Below are 24,519 nucleotides of genomic sequence, written 5' to 3'. Positions count from 1 at the left end.
GAAAAGGTTTCCTTGTATTTAGTGTAAAGCATTGGAAGAACCTCTAAAGTCTAAGCCCTTTTTCATTTTTTATTTCTAGGTTTTACCTTTTGCCTAATCTATTTTGCATCCTAAAATTGTTTTTGGGTTTGCTCTCATTTTACCAGTTGTAAAAGATATCTACTTTACTAATTTTTATATCAGCGGAGTATTGGAGCAAATAATGTATAACTTCAGGGGTATACAAATGCAACTTCAAAATCTTCAAACCCCGGAATGGTAAATATATACAAGTATGGTACTCGCGCAATGCAGCGACGGTGGTGAGGAAGGTGATTTAGTGATGTTGGTATTGGTACTATTGGTGGTGGCGGCAGTGTCAAGTGGTGTTGGTTGATGTAATTGTAATAGAGAAATTATTTAAAAGATTAAGGCTTAAAGTGTTAATTATTAAAATAAAGGTTTAGAGAGTAAATTATTTCATTAAAAGCAAATTTGGTATTTCCTTAAGGTATCACTTTTGTGTTAAAATAGACTAATCTGGAAAAAAATTGTAATGAATATAATAACCTAAAACTAAAAATTATGTTTTTGATTATATTTTGTTTGTTAAGATTTGGTGTTTGAGATTGTTGTTAATTGATTATGAAGATGAAGATAAGGTTGAGGAAGAAAAAGTAGTGAAAAAAGAAGATTTTACCCCCTCATGTGAGCGGCGCATGACCAAAGTTAACGGTCCGTCATGCTCCGTTAGATATAAGCCCACAATTATATTATATGTATATATTGTTGGTAGAACTAAAAGAAAAAAAATAAAGCTATTTTTCAATCTTAATCAAGTCAAATCAATCTTAACCCTCAAAATTAAAAGTCAACTTTAACTATGTAAACATGGTAAGTCGTTTAATGTTATTTAATATATAGTCTTTATCTCTGAAATTTATCTATCTCTTTTCAATCGATAAACAAAGGTCATACATTTAAACATTTATAGAAAACATATATGTTTTAATATAGAATTTTAGTATCTCTCGAATAATCTTAAACTGAACATAATAAGTTTTAACAAAAAATAGTTGTGAAGCTTTATACGAGGATGTTCAATTTGATAAGCAAGATTCATGCCACTAGTCATAAATCAATTTTGCTTATATTTTTCAAACATAAGTGTTTAATATATTGTTAAACCGAGACTTTAATTGACAAAACTACAAATCATGCATCACCTTCTTCATGAAACCAAAAGCCTCCATTATCAAAATATAAATAGTGGTCTTCAAATACGTATAACGAAAGTGTATTTTACAATGCATCCTCAGGATTTTTCATATAGATCAACTAAGGTGGTGTTTGTTTAGAACTTTATATACTCAGTTATGAATTAATCAAAGATACTTAATCCATTAAGTCATCAAGAGTGTTTGTTTTTTGACTTAATAAACAAAAAATAGTTGTATTGACGTAATCCATACAGACGTATTTATCCGTTCAGTTACTTTTTAATTCAGTCACTTAAAAGTTAAAAAAACAAATAGGCCCTAACTGTGGTCATAAATAGACTCCGAAACATGGTCTCATTTCGTATAATACTTCGACATGATACACGAAAAAAACTAGCGTATCTAATTTCTTTTAATATGTTTAATGAAACTTAATCAAATCATATTGACATGAATCACAAAACGGGTAAAGTTACCTACATGGAAAAAAACAAGGAAAGATGAACCCTACGAACTCTTTTCACTCACTTTATGTCCAAAAAACAATTAAAAAACAAAATTGATTATGAAGAAAACAATGGACACATGCAAATCAAGACATACCCTTCCTTCTCTTCTTTTTCTTATTAACGCATAATACGTAATAAACATCAGTGCAAAATATGTTCTCCTTTATATTTTTGTTTTGTGGCTACTAAAACATGCAACAACAAATTGATCAGTCATTGTGTTGTGATTTTGTTTGGTGGTTTGGGATTATGATCAAACGGGAGATTTGTTGGAATAAACATGATTCGATTCGAGTGATAAAACATCTCCAATCGTCCTGCGGAACCCGTAAGAACATTAAAGCATAATTGCTACTGATTTCGGGTTCCCAAAACAAGGTGATTGAGATAGGATGAGATGGGTAATTCGACTGTGATGTTATGCACGAATTTGAGAGGAGTAAACACACGAATTTGTGTGGGATTATGTGTGTGTGATTAACCTTAACTTAGGGTTAATTACCCTCTATTTATAATGAGAGTAATTACACTTACCACCCTTTAGTAATTACACATTCAACCCCTGTGGTGTTTAATGTGTATACCATTAGTCCTCTTATTTACAATCACCTAATGGGAAACCCTATACTACGTCTCTAAGAGTAAATACGTCCATCATATATTTACCTAGACATAGGGATTTCAGTTATTGTCAATTATCATATCAGGAATGATACATGATCAGTAACGGTCACACTAACGTGGTTCCAACATTCTCCCACTTGACTGAGCGATCATTTATCTATGAGTATTTAAATAAGTTCCGGAATAATACTCATTTTGTTTTAAACCGAAACCATAGCCAATAAGTACAATCGTAGAGAAGAACATCAACTCCGGACCCCCACTAGTCAAACTATGACTCAAATTTAAAACTAATAAGCAATGATCAATTGACTAAGACAAATTTTGTTATATAATGTCTTTACAAGACTTTTTTTTTTTTTTTTTTTTTTTGAAGATTTATTTATATATATATATACACTGTGCGGTGGTGGATTTTCTTCATCCTAGAGCAGATTTAAAAATATATATTGTGAAATTCAGTAACTATATCCGGCAAAGAGGTGATGGTGGCTGGGCCTTCGCCTCTTTGACGGCTTCGCTGACTCTGGATGATTGTGTTTGTTATGTGTTGGTGGAATATTTAAATATCGAAATAAAACAGTTCAAAATTTTGAGATGTATATGTATGTATGTATGTGTATATATATGCATATTTTATTGTGAGGTTCTCTAGACATGTCACACTATTCTAGCAGCAAATTTAGTAGGATATATATATGTTATCGTTGATCAGCATTTTTATAAATAATAATTTGGACATTTACGTTTATCATAGTTTCCTTCCTTTGTTCTTATAATTTGTTAATATTTACAATCTATATATAAATATATATATACGTCATTGATTTGGTAACACTCTTAAGTAATTAAGCCGATCAACTTATACATTGCTATTTTTGTTGTACTTGTCCATTTCCTCAGCCGCTAGCTGATTTTGAAGAAGACTTGGTCGTGATAGCCGAAATCTCATTTCAGGATGCTGTACGTAAGCTTTAACATTGTGTGTCTATATGTGTGTGTATAGCCTACTCTTGTTACCCTTACGCACTTGTCATTTCTTCAGCTCGAGGACAAGCTAGCCAGGACGATTTCTAGCTAGTACACTACGTAAACCTATATATATGCTGTAATAACTATGTCTCTGTACGTATCAGTGTGTGCGCCTTCTGTTGATGTTTTAGTTGCATATATATATTATTCCACAACAATGCATATTCTAGTATAAAGGTCGTATCTCCCCCTCCTACTAGACGAGGGTGGAGCTATGCGCAAGAAAAGCTGACGTGGCGCAAGCCTAATTATAATTCTCTCCCAAGAATCAATGGATTCATCATCTTCAATTCGCGGCCTGGTTCTATTTTATCTTGGACTTTTCTTGATTTTATGATGGTGATTCAGGTATGACGAAGACTGAAGAGCATATATATATTCATTATTTATTTAAGGTTTGTCCATTTATAGTTCACCACACTGATAACACTAATAATAATAATAAATCCACATACATTGTTGGTAGTCATAAATTGTTACAACTTTAATCGTATGCATGCTAGTGCATTACGATGGCCATGTAGGTATCGAGTGCAGCAAAGTTAGCTTGATCAACAGATCCAGTGTAGTTGGCGGATCAAAGTCGAGCCATTTTTTTAAGCAGGATGCCCAAACTTTTCTAGCCACACGACATCCAGCCATGACATGAGAGCTGCATTCAAAATTTTCTTCACAAAGCGGACAAAGGGCTGAAGGAATGTCCAAACCCCTTGAACAGAGGTTCAATCGAGTAGGCAATCGATTCAATAGTAGTCTCCATACAAAAACATTGGCTTTAGTTGGCACAAAAGAGTTCCATCAGGTACATTGAGGGGCGCTGGCTAGGTAGCCAACGTCGATCAAGATACTTTCTCAAACCTAAATGGGCTTTTTTTTGCATGTCTTAGATGAATATATAACATCACAAAACCTTTTGGACATATACTGATGTTCAAAAGGGTTTGAAACCAAATAATTTGATATAGAATATGAATGACCTCAGTGCATCTTCATGGTTAAGTTGTTGTCTAAAAACTTTTATATAAAAAGCTATGAAATAGTTAATAAACTTTTTATTCCAATAGTTAAAAGCCTTTGAAATATATTTTTTTTTTAAACCCACTATATTATAATAAAAGCGGATGAGAGAGTGTACAATTTCATTGATATACATATTGAAAAACTTTAACCTATACGAGCATGGTATCCGTACAATGCAGTGACATTGGTGGGAAAGGTGGTACAGTGGTGTCGGTGATGATACCATTGGTGGTGGCGGTGTCAAGTGGTGTAAGTTAATGTAATTATGATAGTGAAAATTTTTAAAAGATAAAAACTTAAATTGTTAATTATTAAAATAAAGGTTTAGAGTGTAATTATAATTTATTAAGTTTAAAACATAAAAAGTCAAGGTAATTCTGATAATTTAAAGATATAATTACTTAAAATAAAAATAGGCCATTTGTTTTATAAGCAAAGATAATGATAATAAAAAAAAGCATCTTCTTTAATGATAAAAAGCAATTGAAATATTTTTTGCTAACAAATAAAAGCTACTTATCAACTTACATTGGAGATACGTCCATTTAAAAAGAAAGAAAGAAAGAAATTGTTTGGTATCGTTTTTTAGGGTTTTGAACCCCGGTATCTCGACGGTATATGCGGGAGGTTAAAATATAGGCAAGCCTTACCCCTATCTAAGTAGAGAGACTGCTTCCAGTTTTTACCTAAATTGTAGGATATGTCCTTCAACCTTTGGAACATTTAATAATAGTAATCTATTTTTTAACAACATTAATATTATTGATAACTAATATGTTACCTGCGCAATGCGGCGACGGTGGTAGAGACGGCGATATAGTGGTGTCAGTAACGTTATTATTGGTGGTGGCGATGTCAAGTGTAGGTTGATGTAAAATGATAGTGGAATATTTAGAAGATAAAAGCTTAAAGTATTAATTATTAAAATAAGGGTTAGAATGTAAACATTAAGTGCAAATTTGTTAATTTATAAAATTTTTTTTTATCATAATGGATATTTATTAAGGGTAATTTAACACATTTGCATTTTAACTATTTTCTAAAACTTTCTAAAAATAAGGGATTGATTATTATTATTATTATTATTATTATTATTATTATTATTATTATTATTATTATTATTATTATTATTATTATTATGAGTTAAGTACTTTTTTCGTCCCTGTATGTAGTTTATCGTTTTATCACTTTTCGTCATCGCCGTTAACTTTTAGCTAAAATCATCCATGTGGTTTGCATTTCGTCCCTACCGTTATAACTTTGTCGTTAACCCCCTCACATGCAAGTCATGTGAGGGGCATTTTCATCTTTTCACCCAATTAAGTGCAAAAATCGTCCCTGTGGTTTCTCGTTTTTGCATTTTTCATCCTTTACGTTACAAAAAAATAAATAATGGTAACTTATCCAAATAAAACAAAAACTTATACATACATATATATTTGAGAATCTACTCAATCACTTTCAAATGCAAACATGTACATACAATGTTTTAAATACAGGTATGTACTAGTCGGTGTTATCGGTAATACCGAAAATGACAAACCATAAGGACGAATTTTGCACTTAAGATGGATGAAAAGACATAAATGCCCCTAGGTTAACGGATCCAAGGACGAAATGCAAACCACTAGGATGATTTTAGCCGAAAGTTAACGGCGAGGACGAAAAGTATAAGACGATAAATCACAGGGACGAAAAAAGTACTTAACTCTATTATAATAGATAGTCTCTGACAAAACGTTAGAGATTAAAGAAGAGTTACATTAAACTAGTTGGACTATAGAGCAAACACGTCCAAGGTAAATTAACTTTCCTATTTCTACTCGATATCCAATGATACGAAAGAAATAGACACAATCGAGTGAAACACTTCGTTACTTTGACTACGAACATCGGAGAATACCGCTTCATTCTATGTTGAAATTGCCTGACAAAACTATTTCGTAGTTTAAATACACCATATAATGTTGGTAAACTATATGACTGGACGAGGAAAGAAAGTAGCAATATTTTTTTTACTTGTACCAAAGACGATTGTAATTGCTAACTTATATACATAAACATACATTACATTGCTTGACAATATATAATACAATAGTGATTATTTGATTATCTAAATAAGCAGCATGGTTGGATCAGTGGTAAACACCCTTGCCTCTGGAGATAGAGGTCATGGGTTCGATCCTCATCCCATGCAAAGGTTGGAGGGTCTTTTCTACCATTTAGGTAGAAACAGAAAGCAGTCTCTCTACTTAGATAGAGGTAAGGTCTGCCTACATCTTAACCTCCCCCATACACCGTCGAGGTATTGGGGCTCAAAACCCGCGGAAGGCGGCCGTCGAGGTATTGGAGCTCAAAACCCGCGGAAGGCGGCCGTCGAGGTATTGGGGCTCAAAACCCGCGGAAGACAGCACTGAGCAGTTACTTTTTGATTATCTAAATCATCAACAACTTTTTTTTTTTTAATAAAGGGAAAACTCGTAACTCCATGTTGGTTATCTTTAAACAACAAAATCATCTGACTAATTTGCCCTTAAACTAAGTCAATTCCAAAGGAGTTGGTTATGTTTTAACAACAAAGCCATTTGACTAATTTAATCTTAAACTGGATCATGTTCCAAGGGAGATGTATCATCCAATCACAAAAGTTTAATTATCGTATACCAAAAGTATTTTACGATAATATATATACAATATCTTAAAATACAATTGGTATATTTGTTTTTGAATGATATATGTATATATATATATATAGATATCGTATACCAAAAGTATTTTACGATAATATATATACAATATCTTAAAATACAATTGGTATATTTGTTTTTGAATGGTATATGTATATATATATATATATGTAGATAACTAAAAAGTCTAAAGAGACATTGGTCTATCCAATCATATACATTTAAATCCACAGTAGGTGGAAGAAAACCTTTTAATCAAATATTAATAGGCGAACAATAAATTTTTTTTACATCTAAAACAAATGTACATATTATACTTTGTAGTTTATAAATATATAAAACATACATTTTTGTTGATGTCTAAATTATGTTACAAATTTATCATTCTCCATATTAATATCACACTTCAAACACTTGTCTTAGACAGTTAAATGTTACATAAACCTTAAACTACCTCATGTACGTATTATAACAACTATGTTTATACTAGGATTTATATCCTAATTTTTCTTGAGAAATAGCATTCAATTCAATTCAGTTCATTAGAATTGGAGATTCTTTATCATGTTTGGTCATATATATATATATATATATATTGAAAAAGAGGATATAAGGCTATCCGGCACCTAAGCTTAGGTGTGGAAACCCTCACATACTAATATTTTATTATTTCTTGTTTAATGAATAAATACATGAGCCCCCATAATTTTTATGGATTAAAAAAACAATATGTGAGTGTTCCACACCTAAGGTTAGATACCCGATAGCCTTATGTTTCCATCCCCTATATTGGAAAAAAGAATATATATATATATATTATATGTATATATGTCTAAAAAAATAATATGTAAATTTTCACCCATTTAAAAAAGGTTATGATCACCATTCTATCTAATTTTTAACCGAATATTGTAATATGTTTGTTATTATAAAAATAAAGAAATGATTAATCCTCCAAACAAATTAGCCTAAAAATCATGTTAACTATTGGATTATGACATGTGTAAAAATCAGAAGGTAAGATTAGGAAAGAGAATTAGTAGATACCATATGTCACCATCTTAGAGTGTTAGAAAGATTTTTAAGCTATTTTATTAAGATGATTAGTCATTTTCCATAAAAATAATACTCGTAATATGTCACGTACTTATCTATACTCCCTATATAAATAAATTATCCCTTTCCAAATTAAACACTCTACCTTTAAATTTTCTATTTTACCCTTTTAATTTACACTACGACCAAACACTTTAATCCTGAAAATATCAAAAATATCGTTAAGAAAACCTTACGTCCAATTTGTCTCCCTTCCCTTCCCCTGCAGTTGTTCACATATTATACCCAAAAACACCCATACTCCCCCCCCCCCTCCACCAGAAAAAAAGACACACATACATCCCCTCAGAACCGCATCCCTCTAAAACACATATAGCCATCGCCCCCCAAAAGCGACGTCGTCTCCGTCGTCTAAAACACACATAGTCATAGATAAGGTGATTTGGTAATCGCGGTGATACCGCTAATTAACCAGTTTTTTTTCCTATGCCCCGTCGCATCACGCGGGTACAAAGCTAGTTCACCTATATGTGCTTGTAAGTTTATATTGCTCAATTTCAACCACTTTCATTCAATCAAACCATTAAAAATTCCAACCATCAATATTTGATGGACCTTTATCGTAAAACCCTACACTACTTTAAATTAATTATTTTTATAACTTTGTAGAACAGATATATAAATAGATTCCATCAATCGCTGGCATCTCTGTTTGCATACGTGCACCCAGCGCATTCTTGCACGCATGTCCATGCATTTTAATTAAATCACAGATATATTCTTCTCCGCAATTTCCAGCTGTCTCTTAAAAATTTATTATCTATCCATCTAATTATATTATTATTAACCGTATAATATATCGCTGGCATCCATCTAATTATTATTATCGCTGGCATCTAATTGTGTATACAATATATACAAACACACTTCACTTTCCATATTCCATTTCCATTACAATTTTCTTTCGCTCTTATTTTTCGGTCGATATTACTTAGCACCAAAAAAAGGACTAATCCATCTAAACAAATGGATCCATGTCCTTTTGTGCGAATTGTTATCGGGAATTTAAATCTTAAATTCCCGGGTAACGATTCGCAATCTTGTTATTGCAAGATCAAGCTCAAAAATTTGCCAACACAAACAGTTGATATTACAAATAATGTTGATAATGATGATAGTCAAATATCAGACCAAATTCAAGCATGTTTCAACTTCAAAAAATCAGATTTTGACAAGTATGTTGAAAAATACAAGACTTTTAAGATTGAGATATATTCTAACAAAAATGGACGTGGTTACCCGGTTTGTGGTTTCGGGTCGGGTAAGCTTGTTGGGGTTGTTTCTATTGGGTTGGATTCAAAGATATTGGATAGTAATAATAACTCATGGGGTGGTGTTGTGTTGAAAAATGGATGGATGAAAGTTGGCGATGACTTGAGTTACAAGAAATCATGTGTTGAGTTGCATTTGAATGTTCGGGTTGAACCCGACCCGAGATTTGTATTTGAGTTTGATGGTGAACCTGAATGTAGTCCTCAAGTTTTTCAGGTTAATGGAAATGTTCGTCAAGCTGTCTTTACTTGCAAATTCAGTTTCAGAAATTCCAATGATCGCAATTTGAGATCTGGGTAAGTTCATTTAGGCATCTTGTATTTTGTTGCATTACTTTTGTTTGTAGTCAAAATCTTTTATTACGTGACCATATGATAAAAGTTCCATCATATAAGCCCTCAAGGTATACAAAGTATAGCTAAACATAGTTTAAATCGTTATGTGTATATAGAAGTATTGTAAAATAGGTCTAAGATATATTAATAATTAAATATATGAACATATGATGGTTTATATATGTTGTAACTATTTAAACATAGGTTTGCCCGAATAAAATAATTTACTAATGTATGGCTAATGTTATAATTCAGGTCAACGCTATCGGAAGTAAAGAACCAAGGAAAGGTAGTAAAAGAACGAAAAGGATGGTCGATCACAATCCATGATTTATCTGGGTCGCCGGTGGCCATGGCTTCAATGGTAACACCGTTTGTCCCATCACATGGGACAGACGATGTCCGGAGATCTAATCCGGGCGCATGGCTAATCCTGCGCCCGGGTCAGAACACATGGAAGCCATGGGGGCGACTAGAAGCATGGCGGGAGTCCACCGGGGACTATCTTGGCTATAAATTTGAATTACTTCCAGATGGAGCAACAGCTGGACTTGACCCGATTACTTTATCGAACTCTACTATTAGTTCCAAAAATGGTGGAAAGTTCACCATAGATATCGGAAATGGATCCTCACCAATGACTACACCAACGGGTAGTTTTGACTCCGGGTCGGGATCCGGGTCGGATTTTTGGTCCTCATCATGGGCACAGTTAATGTACCATGGGTTTGTGATGTCATCAAAAGTCGCGGGCAAAGGTCGATATAGTAAGCCCGAGGTCGAGATCGGGGTTCACCATGTGACTTGTACGGAGGATGCGGCCGCATTTGTTGCATTGGCGGCCGCAGTGGATTTGAGTGTGGATGCTTGCCAGTCGTTTTCTCAAAAGCTTCGTAAGGAGCTCAGACACGACGGTGAATAGTATCTTTTAAAAAAAATATCTTTTTGGTTTATTTCTATTATTAAATTTTGAGGCCAGAGAGTGTACAGTGAGATTGCTTCACGAGGGGTTTTTAATTACTTTAAATTTTGTTAATGAGTTATTTTTGGGTGATTAATGTATGTACAGCTGTTTATAATAAAGAGATTTATGATTTGGTGTAGGATTTCGGATCGGGTCGTACAAGCGTCCACATGGGTTACTTCCATAATAGGTGTACAAAAAGGAGTATCCAATGGTTTAATTGGTATTTTATTCTGTACGACAATGATTTTAAATGGGTTGTAAATATGATTCAAATGTTTTTTTTAAAACTAAAAAGAAAGCATTCAATTCATTCATTTAGTAAAAACTAAATAATAGATTTAAACTAAGCACTTATAATATTCGCCTCCATATACCAACTAACCTTTTTTAGTATCTAGAATACTACCATCATATCCCAACCAACCTTTTTTAGTATCTAGACTATTACCACTTTTTGCAGTGACTCTCGCTACAAAAGTAAAAAAAATGCGGGCTCTCATGTCTATAATGGTAAATATGACAGAATAAAAGCGGACCCCCTCTTTAGGTCGCTGCAAAAAGTCTGGTCGGGTTACCAAAAAGGTGGTCGAGTTACCAGGCGCCATAATATTTTGCCAGAAACTTAAAAGCATTTATAATGATATATAATTATATATAAAGTATAGATAAAAGAAATAGTAAAACTAGCTAACTCTCAGTTGAGCTATATGCATTCATGTGTACTTTTTAGTGGTCTCGTGATTCACCTCAAAGCAAATTTTTTAAGTCTATAGGCAAGTATTAGATCGATTTGAAACAAATTGGCTAAAAGTATATTTATAGGAATAATATGTATACGGACGTGTCTTGTTTGTCTTTTACTAAAAGTGCTTTTGTTATCTACTTTTCTGCTTTTTGTTATCAAGTTTAATAGTAGTTTTTTGAATTTGAATGTCTAATATACGAGTAATAATTTAGATAAAAGAATATATATTATTCGAATGGTGCTTTTAGGCCAGGTAATATTTCTTTTTCTTATATATGATGAAACTCATATCTCAAATGAAGCTGGTGCATCAGTTAATAAGCATTTGCCTTAAATCCGTCGGATGATCTTAATAAGTGTTGTATTACCGTCCATACCGTCCGCTTGATGAAACTACTAACACGAATTAAACTTATTTCTGAAAGGAACTCGAGTGAATGAATTTGCTGCATTAAGTTCAATGAATTCACCTAATACAAAAAAGTAAATAACCCCAATACTGTCTTTTACGTGTTTTAGGTCTCAATACCGTCTTGACAGTACTGTATATGGGAGGTTAAAATGTAGACAACCCTACCCTTACTAAAAATAGAGATACTGAAAAAGGACCACCATAAAAATTCGCCAATACAAATTGTGTGAAAAGACTACATGTTTATTATATGTCTGGTTGTCTCTAACAAGATACAAGGAAAATTCACCTAATACAAATGTTGTCGTAAGTCTATTATATATGTGAAATTAGTGGTCGTACAGGAAAGTTCGACCATGAGGATGGGCAATAAACTTTTACTTTGTAAGATCCGACAATAGGGTTGCACCCTCTCAACCAACTGCAGCTACACGCCCAACTTTTAAACACGTTAGATGAGCTTCATTTACATCTTATGTGTGTAATACCTATTGGGTTGCCGAAATATCAACCTTTTGAAAACTGTTAACGATTGGAGTAACTTCGTACATCAAAACTAATACGGACCTGTACTTGAAGTGCAGTTTGTTTGGTTTAACTAATTAACGTATATATATATATATATATATATATATATGGATAGAGATTCTCTAAAGTTCAAATAACTTCATAGGTGAAGATTAATGGAATCTTGACCATTGGATTAAAATCAATAAACTAAAATTCAAAGATGACGTTTTAATCTTAACCATTGATTTTAATCCAATGATTTTAATTCATCAACTTCACCTATAAAGTTCATTTCAACTTTAAAGAATCCATGATGTATATATAGTCATTGTTGAGATTGATGCTAATCAAATTTATGTTTTTCTATAAATTTGATAAAGGAAGACGGCCCATGGCTATGTGCGAGGCCCATAGAGAAAGACAGCCCGTTTGTCCATTGATATTATCATTAATGAATTTCTCTAGTGAATCCAATTGTGTTTTTTTTTATCTTAAGCATTCGTTCGGCTTATGAATTGACCAATCCATGGGTGACCATCCGCTTTGTGGGGAGCCCAAAATCGTCAGCGGTGGAACTTATGTAGCCACAAGAGGTATATATTGTTGTTCATAGGATCCGAACTTGAGACCTCCATCTATTTCACTTTTAGAGCCCAAGATTTACGAGGCGGCCACAACCCTTGTGGTTGAATCCAAATGTTTATTAAAATTAGTAATGAAACTTTGGTATAAGAGTGATTTTTTTAAAAAAAATTCAAAAATCCACTCGCCACATAGATGAAACTTGAACCCGCGACTTACTTTTTTTGTTTATAGGCACCTCAGATGTGCCAAGACAAGAGTTTTGGTGTATATGAATAGTTTCTTCTAGCCAATTTCTTAGTGGATATGAAAATGACCTTCGTTTTTTAAACAAAAGATGTTGGTAATGGTTTATGAACAAAACAAAAAATCTGATCGTTAAATTTTATGTAACCTAGAAAGTTGTGATCGAAATTGATGTAGATGTTTCAATTTTGGAATTTGTCATAAACAATGAGAATCTTTTGTTCGACACATATATGGATTTTATGCAACTGCCAAAAATCACTTGTAAAGTTTTAACAACAATGTTGAAGTTGAAAATACTCTTATAATCTGGTATTTGAGCTCAAAATTGAAAAACTATTTTAGAAAACTTTGGCTTCATTCTTCAATTAAAATTTTGCATTTCATAAATTCGAACAATGCACAAAAAATATGATGAGCAAAGTTATATTTTTTTAACTGCAGACTCCCACACCCTTAGCATTGTCTAATTAGAGACTAACCCGTAACTAGTTGATAGGATTTCTTAGATATACGGTAAATATTTCGATGGTTGGCAAGTCTTCTAGCCATTCTTCCATCTTCGGATATCTAATTCTGTTTTTCGTTCTTGGTCTTCAGCTCTAACTCAAAATGTGAATCTGTATCATAATGTCTCGTTGCCCTTATATATCTATCATATATATATATATATATATATATATATAGAGGAAGGGTTATTTGAGAACTCACAAATAAAAAAGAACGCGAGAACAATTCTGGATCACTCATTTTATTATATTTTCTCTCTCTTTCATTAAATAAGAAAATTCACCCAAATTATTTAAATTGCTTTATCTCACAAACCGTAAATAGTTAGACGAAACAAAAAGCATGGGTAGTCTTAAAATTTTGTCCTCTTTCATTAAAGATCCAATTCGATATAATTTTGACGACTTTTTAATTTTCGTTTTTTTTCCCATCGCGTTCATCCTACACATGTGTAGGTTCATCCTATACATGTGTAAGATCATTGTTTTCACATGTAAATTAGTAAATGAACATATGTACATAACAATGAAGGTTAAGGGTGGAGCCCGTCAATCTATGGCAAAGCCATGGTAGCCAAGGACGGAGCCCGTCAGTCCATAGCGGAGGAATAGCAGCTAAGGGCGGAGCCCGTTAGGTAGATCACCTCTCACTGGTCACCCCCTATGACTTATCACCCTCTACGACCTATCACCCTATGACCTATCACCCTCTATGACCTATCACCCTCACTAGCTTTGGTTTATGAATATCCTTAAGGGCGAAGCCCGTTGCTAATCATAATTTTTGTTCAACCTACACTACACATGTGTAAGTTCAACCTACACATGTGTAAGTTATGTGTAACTACCAAAAAGAAAACGAAAATTAAAAAGTCGTTAAAAGTATATCGAATTGGATCTCTAATGAAAGAGAACATAATTTTAAGACTACCCATGCTTTTTATTTTGTCTAACGATTTACGGTTTGTGAGTTAGAACATTTTGAATGATTTGAGTGAATTTTATTATTTAATTAAAGAGAGAGAGTAAAAGAATATGTGGTCCAGAATGGTTCTTGAGTTTTTTTTTAGGAGTTCTAACTCACCCCTATATATATATATATATATATATGCCTTTCTTGATAGTTTTTTAGAGCCTGGTTTGCACAAATGCTTAGGTCGTAAACCACTATAATGGTTAAATGGAAATTCACAGAAAAATTTGGCATTCAAGAACGCAACACTAAGTAGATTTTACAAACCAAAGGGCTATTAATATTGACTAGCAGCCTACATTTTTGACCAACATTTCACACAACCAACAAGTTCTGAAGGAAAACAAGTTGGAAATAAGAATTACAAATTTTAAATTAATACAATAACATCTCCAAAAAAAAACCTTTTTCGTCGTGTTTCATTCTGCAGCAGTATCTTCACTGTTGCTACCCTCTGTTTCGATCTCGGGCAATGTGTCTAGATCCGTCCGTACCTCTTTTTCTTCTAAATGTGATGGATCAGTGGAATCGATAGCATCACGTTCAATGCCATCTGAATCCAAAATCACTTCTGTTCCTTCTGTTACGTTGTTAGTGTCCAAATTCTCACCTTCACTATCACCTTCATTAGTTCCATCCTCTGTTTTTGAAGGATCCAAACTTTTCTCTTCAGTATCATCGGTTGAATTAGATGACCCTTCTGTTATTTCTGTGAGTGTCGTATTAGGAACCAACTGATTACCAACAGAAGCATCAACGCTTGAGTTACCATCCTGCTCCGCTGAAACTGTGATGTTATGAGATTCGGTGGAATCAGAGGTCATCACAGAAGTACCTGAAGGAGGCCCATTATCATGGAAATTTACGGATGATGTAGCATTTAAGGAAGTAACAATAGATTCATAGTCTTTTTCTTGAGTCACGGTGACATTTGAAGAAGTTGTGTTTTCGGATGTTTGACCATTATCAACTAGACCAACATCTCCACTTGAGTTATCTGAAGTTCCATTCTTACTTTCATTTTCGGTTCCCAGGTTGCGACCATTATGAGTAACTGCACTAGAAGCATCATCTGCCTTGTAATTTTCTTCACGGGCCTCGTTTGTATGTACAGTGGATCCATCTTCATCATGGTTAACTGTAGAATCCCCGTTTTCAGTATGACTTTGACTTTGACCATCTTTCTCTTCAGTTTCCTTCTCTTCACGCTCTTCAGTCTCCTTATCTTCATCTATGATGTCAACCTCTTCACGGTCAATCTCAACATCCGACTTTTCTTGTTCATTTTCATCAATCTCGTCATCCCCACCTCCTCCTCCGTCATCTTTCTCCTCCTCAAACTTATCTTCTTCTTGATCTTCCTCCTCATGCTTGGTATCTTCATGTTCCTCATGTTCATCTTCATCTTCTTGTGTTTCTTCATGTATTTCATTTTCCTTTATTGTTTCCTCTATTTTTGGTTGGATATCTTTTCTTCCCAATTTAACAATTTCATCACTACCTCGTGTACTAGTACTCAAAGAGATCTTGTTATCATGAACATCAAACTCTTTCTTCTTGTCATGAGACCTTTTGACTTGAAAGATTAACCAGAAGCAAATCGCAAGCAACAAAAAACCTTGCAAAACATGTTTTATCTTAATTCCTTTGGACCTCGGGTTTCTAACAGGTGAGTGCCTATACATATTGATATTTGTAGATGACCCTTACTGCGTCTAGCAGGATTATATCAGGAATAAACTCACCTGAAAATACAAACAATCTAAACTGATCTAATACATAAACAAATTAAATCATTACATGTACCAAATGCGTTAGTCATATCTCAAATTTCGTCATTTCAACTTCTGTAGTCATATCATTCTCCTAATAGAGAGTTTTCTTAGAATTAAAAATGTTGATGATTTAACTTATGTATCAGCCGTCCTTCTTGGACAACTTGTAAAGATACCCTTGTTTTACTCCTTAATTGAAACAACGTTTTGCAAATAAAGTTAAACATACTCCTAAATTCATGAGATGGACTAGGGAAAGATAAAAAAGTATTTCGCGATAAAACGTGATAAACTAACATTCCTGTCCATCCAGTCTATACACCCCACCCCTTGACGATACGTAGAAGGAAACAGTCTATATGTCCCACTCCAAAGACAATATGCGGAATCAATGCTAAACTTATTCTCAAGACTGACCCACATTCCAAGGGCCAACTAAAGAGAACATATGCAATCCGCCCATCTTTGGAAACAAGATGATCTTCCCAAATTTCTACCCTACAAAACCAGGTGAATTTCCCAAATTCCTACGCAATCCATCACCAAGGTGGCCCAGCGGTTTGGTGTCCCATTTCCTAGTAAGAGGTCTCAGGTTCGAAACCTACCTAGTACATATCTTGGAGGTGGCAAGGGAAATGGTCGAAAACAGTCAAACGATACCCCTGTTAGACCGTGTATATCTAAGTCAAAAAGATTCGCCATCGCTGGGTAACCCGAAAATGGAAGATCTCCATTTGCCCATCTATATATGTCACACAGTACAAACTCTAATACTATTAAATTTAGTAATTAAAGCTCATAACTTTAATCAATTAGGGAACTACCATAAATCAATAAATCAAACTAAAACAAATATGAATCGAAGTGGCTGCAAAAAATAAAAATAAAAATCTTATTCTTCCCCAAATTTGGAAACATAAACCCTAATAGGTAAAGTCTCAAACTTTAAGCAATCCCTATACAAATTAAACAAATTTCCACAAACAATCATCTTAAGAACCAAAACCCAGAAATAAAAAACAGTTATTTAGGAGATAGAAATACAAAAACAGAACAAATTATTAAATACAATATAGATATACACACAATATAATGAATATTATACTTAAATTTAGAATAGATGATAAGGAAATGAAAGATGAATTACCTGAAGATAGAAGTCAACTAAAGGGGAAACAAGTTTGGATGATTTGTGAAAGTCAAAATATGTGGTTTGTCAACATTAGAGTGCAATAGGGTGAGCTATGTGTTAGTATGTGTGTGTTAGAGACAGAGAATATATTTCTCAAATATATGACATTAACTGAGTGTTTGTGTGTGTTTGTGTTGTGTGGGGGTGGATCTAAAGAAAGAAAGAAAGAAAGAATGGGAGTTCAATAATGGTGGGGGTGGAAGTGATGAAACAAGCTTTTTAACCATAAATGTGGGTATCTCATGAGTTTGTTTGTTTGCAATTTTCACTTTTACATTTTTCTTCAATGTTTTCGTAAAAAGAAACTAGCACGGTACACGAGCAGTGTGATGGTTAGACGACTGTTGTTAGTGGAGCGGCAGTGAGTTGTGTATATAATTGATGTAAAAGGTTAATGAACATATTTTAAATGATAAAGGACTGACAGTGTAATTTAATCATTAATGTTAAGAGGATAGTGTATATGAAAGTATTTTAAGAGGTATTAAGTGAAAATATTACATACTTTCAATAGTATAGAAGTATAGATAATATACAAATTATTTATTTAAAAACTTTAAATCATAATTAGTGTCATTTTTATAAAAGTTGTTTTTGAGGAATTTATCATTTCTTAAAATGTTTTTTTTTTTATTAAAGAGTTATACAAATTTTTCATTCGTTTATTTTTAAAAAATCTACTTATTTATATATCGGTTAACCAGCACTTATAAATCTGGTGTCTTTTTAATTATCAAAAAACTCAAAAATTAAAAGGATAAATAAATCTTGAGAAGTTTACTTTAACATGCCAATTTAGTTTATATTTGTTACAATTTTCGTTATCAAAATGACTTGCATATGGATTTTGTAGACACAATATAACTAATATTTGGAGAATTCTCACGTACATAAGTTGACAAGCTAAGTAAGACTATTCATACTTTTAGTTAACAAAGTTTTACCATCTTATTTGATATTATTATATATCGTTATAGAAATAAAATCAGTTTTGTATTCTTAGAAAGATAAAATTCTTCTAAGATAAATTCACTACAACAAAAATGTCATTTATTCACATTTAGTATTAAGAAGTGTGGAGAAATTTCTTAATTTTTTCATATTTAAAATGTTTAAAAAGTTTTAACATTTAAAAGTATGAAAAAATTTGAAAAATTATAATTTTTTCACGTTTATATATATGGAAAAGAAAAGTTCATATGTAGAAGTATATCAAGTGTTCACACTTAGAAGTGAGAGGATTAATTTGTAACACCAAATTCACACAAAAGATGTGTGAAGAAATTAAGTGTTACAATTGAACTTTCATACTTTTAAGTGTGAATATGTTTGACATTTTTCACACTTTTAGGTGTGAACTTTTTCTTCTGATATTTATAAGTATGAAAAAATTATAATATTTTAATTTTCTTCATATTTTTGAATAATGTGTATACTTTTTAAACATTTTTAAGTATGAGTAAATTAAGAAATTTTTTCATCAATCTTAAAAGTAAGTGTGAATAAATGATATTTTTGTCGTAATGAAATAACAGAGCCCTCATAAAAACAAGATTTAACAAAGAGTATCAAATTCATAACCTTTTAATTTAATAAAGTTCATTGTCATCGATCGACCTTTCATGTCTACTAGATAAATATGAAGTCAAACAATTCAAACCTACACACATACATATATACTATAATTATTGTAAATAAATATGGTTTTGTCTTTGTTTTTCTTTCTTATGAGCTAATAACGATAAAAGATTCACTTCTTAAAAATTTAAAATAAGAGGCAGGATCAATAATGGAATTTGAAGGCTAGGCCATAAGGCATGCTTATAAGAAATGAAAAATGATTAATCAATTTAATTTATATGTCTAAAAGTTAAGAGCTATTAGCCAGTATAACCATAGGTGTTATGCTATATATTTTTGTTGAGTATTGAAGTAAAACGCCCATGCTAAATTAGAGCAACTCCAATGACATTTGATCAAAAGCTTTTTTCTATCAAATAAGTCATTGGGCAAATTAGTTTTAAAGGTATATTACTTGTCATTTTTTACTATTAAAGGTATAAACCAAAAAAACCTTCTAATATAATCTATGACCGTGTAAATTTTTGCTAAGCTAGAGATCGGAAAAACCACCCTTCATGTTTGATTGTTTTGTCCTCCGTGGCATGCCATGTTGTTATTCCACCACATCATCTTTATGATAACAGTATAACAAATACCCAAATCACAAATACCCGCCGGCCATAAACCAAGCTTGGTGCGATTTACACACACATAGCTGGCAGCCATCTTTTCGGCCAATTCCTGCCACTTTTGGCCGGATTTTCGATCCTTCTTTCCATCAATTCGATTCTATTTTCAATTCTCTACAAATCCATGTAACATAGAATGTCTAATTCTCGAAAAAAAGAAAAGAGAACCGATGAAGAAATCTTGAAAGCCAATAAACGTTATGTACAATCGTTATACAACCTTAGATCATCATCAAAATCAATTGTTTCGACTTCTTCTGCTTCAATCGCCGATCAAACCGATTCTGCCACCATGTCGCCGCCCTCTCTGGCCGCCACTATTCAATTGATGGCTGGTGGTGGTTCGATCGGGGATGGTGTTGCTCCAGATCCAATTGTCGATGCTTAATCGATCGGTTCTAAGGTTGGTGCTGTTGAAACCCTAAATTAAAAAGATTGAAAATTTAACAAAAAAAGGGAAGATTGGATTGATTGATTAGATGAATAAATCTAGGGCTTTTGGGTTTTTCAAATTTGAGATGTAATTTACGGATGGGAGTAAATTTTTGCTCTCTGTTTTCTAACTAAGCAAGTCAACAAGATTTAGTGGCTTTGGGATTTTTCTATTTTTAAATAAAAGGAAGGATCAGTTATGCAGCTACAACCTACCGATATAATAATAAAATAGATTTAATGCCATGTAATAATGAAAAATGACGTGGTAATACATATATGTCAAAAACACATACAATACCGCTGCCACCTAAGATGTATAAAACCGGATAGTGGTTTTGATCATCACATTAGTCTGAATTTACACATCCTTAGATTATATTAGAGGGGTGGTTGACACCTTTAATAGATAAAAGTGACAAGTAATATACCTTTACAACTAATTTGCCCTGAGTCATTCAATGACTTGATACCATTGCAAACAAAGATTTTTTTTTTTTCAAAAGCTTGAAGAATATCAAGCTATTGGTAATAGTTTTTTCTTTTCATAAAATTTGAACTTTTACTTCTAACCTTGATTTTACACATTTTCATTTTCTATCCTACTTAAACTTATCTAATTAATATAATTTATTATATATTCACACTTATTTTAATTATTTTTCAAAAAAAATTTATATTTGAAAATCTCTTTTTAATACGAATCTAATGAGCCTAAAATAGTTATTTTTTTAATCACCTTTTAATTTTTAATAAAGAACACGTTCTAACAACATTTGTCTTTATCGTAAAAGAAATAAGAAAAGAAAATGTGACATGGAAATAAAAAAAAGTTCATTACATGACTTGATGATTGTGGATGCTCTAATAAGCAACAGACGACGACAGATATTGTTATAAAATATTTATTAAATGTTGGTATTTCATTTTAGTTCTATTTTGAATCGCTAATGAAGATATTATTGCGTACTTGATCGTCAGCTAGTTTGAAGTGTTGTGTGGCGGTCGATGAGGCGATAATAAAGATAAATATGTCTATATACATGCTAGATGTAAATATATGTAATGGTTTTAGGTAAAATAAAACAAGTATTAAAGTAAAACAAAAAAAACAATATGGTTCTCTTCACTAAAAATCACCGTGCATTATGAAAATCGTCGTGTATCAATTTAACCATGATCTAAAGGTCAAAATTTTGTCCTATTTATTTTACATTAATACCTATTTTACCATACCAACTCCTATATGTAATTTATTATAAAAGTCTCATATATAATAGGATCCCAAAAAAAACTACTTTTCTTTTCATATAGATATGGAATATATATCTAATCTACAAAGCTGCACTAAAAGTCTAAAATATAGTGATGAATAAAGTAAAAAACATATTCGAGGTCAAAAATTAAAAGGTGATCGACTTCTAGAAAAATGACTTTTGATAAAAACAACACATGTACGTATGGATGCTCGTTAATTTAGGGCAATATCTTGATTCTTGATTGGGTTCTATTAATTAACATAAATTGTACATACTACATAAATTATACTCTTTTGATTTTGACGTGTCTCGATGCTAAACCATGTTATTAATCCTATGGCTATTTCGGCACCGCCTATGTTTTCAGCTCGTTGTCCAGACACACTACCTTGTTGGGTCCGGCCAATTAACCCTTTTTTAAATATGGTCTCAAACTATGTTACTACTAGACCTGATTTGAGACCCCTACGTACTTTATTTTTCGCATGGTTTTGATTTTCAAAACTGTTCCTTCCCGTGATAACTAAATTACGACTTCATGGGCCGAATTCTCTCTTTCTTTGGGCTCAACGGATTGACCTCCTTTCAAATCGTCTCTATATATGATGACGCATATAGACATACAGTCATACTGGCCTTGTACACGCGCGATGTGGCGGGGCATATGAAAAAAAGCTGGTTAAGTAGCGGTACCGTGTTATTACATGAATGTATGAATCAACTCAAGTATTTCTTAGTCAAGTTGAAAGTGCAAACCGTCGTCGTTGTTTTAGAGTGAGCGTTTTTATGTTAATTGATTATTAAATTCAGTAACGCATGTGTGTTTTTTGGGTATATTATGTGAGCAACTTCAGGGAAGGAAAGGGAAGGAACACGCGTAAGGTTTTTTTAAAAGGTATTTTTGAAATTTCAGGATAAAGTGTTTTGATGGTAGTATAGATTAAAAGGGTGAATTAGAGATTTTAAAAGTAGAGTGTTAAATTTTTTAGGGGTAGTTTGTTTATATAGATAGTATAAAATAGATATAGATAGATGTACCAAGATCGAAATCATCATCAACATATAGCACTATCCCCGCATTTTATGTTTTTATTTCTGAAGTTGATATAGATTAATCGCTTTTTATGTATTTATTGTGAAGTATTCTTTGGACTATTTCTAAAAAAAAACTTTTTAAGGGTAGGGCCCAGGGGTAGGCCGGTAGGGTCTGTTAGATAATGTCAGTTAATTTTATGGCCCAATCCGTCCACATTGATGATGGTCCATTAAGGGCCTGTTTGTTTTATTTTCATTAAGTGCTGTGTGGATTAAGTGTCTGTCTGAATTTAGTGTGTCTGAAACGAGTAAGACGGTAAATAAATAATTGTTGTTTGTTTTGTGTGCTGAATTAACCGACTGAATAATTAAGAATACTATAATGCTCTTGATAGGAATTAGGGAGTGGATAGTAGGATAGTTATCAAGGATAATTATGTAAAATATCTTTTAGTTGTACTTTTTAATTAAGTGATGACTTATTAGATAAGTTTGAAACAAACATAATTTCCAACTTAGGCAATTAAGATTAAGTCATGACTTATGGATTAAGTGGTTATCAAACACCACCTAAGCGATGCTTGAAGAGTTTATCTATTAGGGTGTATTGGCGTAGTGTTACTTATAACGTTTATTCACAAAAATTAGCAGAGTAGTTAATTATTATTGTATACATAATACATAAAAAACAATATGGATCTTATAAAGCAATCAATAGTTCAACCTTGTCATCTACTTGTAGCTTAGTATTATTATATCAAAATTACACTTATTTTAACAAATGATGTAAATACCCAACTACAGTATGTATTCACTAGTAAGGAGTTTCACCAATGTAGTTGCCACTAGGATAATAGCTGCAAATAACAAAAGACCAACCACTAATACATTGAACCCTAGCACACCCAAGTTGGAACGAATCACGCCACACAACTTGCGTATAGTGCCCACAAGCATGTCCGCCAACACAAGTATTCGTCATATGATCATAATAGTATTTTTCATCTATCCATAAATTAACTGCTGCGGTTCCTGTAAAGGTTCCATCTCCCTTAGCAAGGTTTTCACCAAACGGACCATTGGAATGAACGAGATTGCAATCCAAAATCCTTTGGTTAGCGTAGTTTTGCGCATATGCAGCCACACTTGTGTTCCATATCATGTTTTTGACACCTACATTAGCACGTGCTGAGTTATGAGTGTCTAAGTAATCTTGTGGGGAGTTTTGCGCATGAGGAGTGCGGAGGATGGCTAGAATTAAGAAACAAACAAGTGCAAATGAGATCTTGAGTGACCTCATATGTATATATATGTAATTAACTATGGTAAATAATTAAGTGGTGTTCGATATGGAGATGCAGGATTACAACAGGGTATTTATAGGATGTTATGTAAAATTGGCACGGCTATTTTGCACGTCATAAAGCTAAGCATGTCAATCGAAGTTAAGTCAAGAAAACGCTCCTTTGGGCTTAAACCCATAAATCTTACAAATCAAGTTGGAATTTTATGCATTAGTTTTCATTCGTCGTTTGGGCTTTAAAATACCACTCTTCGTTTGGGCTTTAAAGTAGACTACCCGTTAGCGTTTGCACACAAAATTGTGTATTTTGCAAATATGATAAAAGAATAAGAGGTGAAGTGTAATTTGTTATTTTGTGTATGAATTAATACCCCTATATCATGAATGATGTAACTTTTAATCCTCATTTAATACAATTGACTTTGTCACTCTTAGGGTATGTTTGACACAAAAGCTTGGAGCTGAGGCTGTAGTTAAGGGCTTGGGGCTGGAGCTTGACGTTGGGGCTACGGGCTGGGGCTTTTTTTCCAACT

The 24,519-nt window shown here is 32.8% G+C and overlaps 3 protein-coding genes across 3 annotated transcripts; 1 reads left to right on the top strand and 2 right to left on the bottom strand.

The window, feature by feature from the left end:
* The first annotated feature begins 9,068 nt into the window (after nucleotides 1-9,068).
* On the top strand, nucleotides 9,069-10,900 carry LOC122593340. Its single transcript, XM_043765734.1, has 2 exons — nucleotides 9,069-9,755; nucleotides 10,050-10,900. The coding sequence occupies exons 1-2, from the start codon at nucleotides 9,154-9,156 to the stop codon at nucleotides 10,714-10,716; spliced, it is 1,269 nt and encodes a 422-aa protein (XP_043621669.1). The 5' UTR covers nucleotides 9,069-9,153; the 3' UTR covers nucleotides 10,717-10,900.
* Nucleotides 10,901-14,995: 4,095 nt separating this feature from the next.
* On the bottom strand, nucleotides 14,996-17,899 carry LOC122593156 (protein starmaker). The gene is made up of 2 exons (XM_043765521.1): nucleotides 17,661-17,899; nucleotides 14,996-16,483 (listed from the first exon to the last, which is right to left on the bottom strand). The coding sequence occupies exon 2, from the start codon at nucleotides 16,421-16,423 to the stop codon at nucleotides 15,158-15,160; it is 1,266 nt and encodes a 421-aa protein (XP_043621456.1). The 5' UTR covers nucleotides 16,424-16,483; nucleotides 17,661-17,899; the 3' UTR covers nucleotides 14,996-15,157.
* A 5,586-nt stretch (nucleotides 17,900-23,485) lies between these two features.
* LOC122594022 (pathogenesis-related leaf protein 4-like) lies at nucleotides 23,486-24,015 on the bottom strand. The gene has a single exon (XM_043766497.1). It carries the CDS (start codon nucleotides 23,981-23,983, stop codon nucleotides 23,498-23,500), a length of 486 nt encoding a protein of 161 aa, XP_043622432.1. The 5' UTR covers nucleotides 23,984-24,015; the 3' UTR covers nucleotides 23,486-23,497.
* Nucleotides 24,016-24,519: the final 504 nt, after the last annotated feature.

Source organism: Erigeron canadensis, chromosome 3, assembly GCF_010389155.1.
Source record: "Erigeron canadensis isolate Cc75 chromosome 3, C_canadensis_v1, whole genome shotgun sequence".
Classification (NCBI taxonomy): domain Eukaryota; kingdom Viridiplantae; phylum Streptophyta; class Magnoliopsida; order Asterales; family Asteraceae; genus Erigeron; species Erigeron canadensis.
This window is presented reverse-complemented; position numbering and strand designations above follow the sequence as displayed.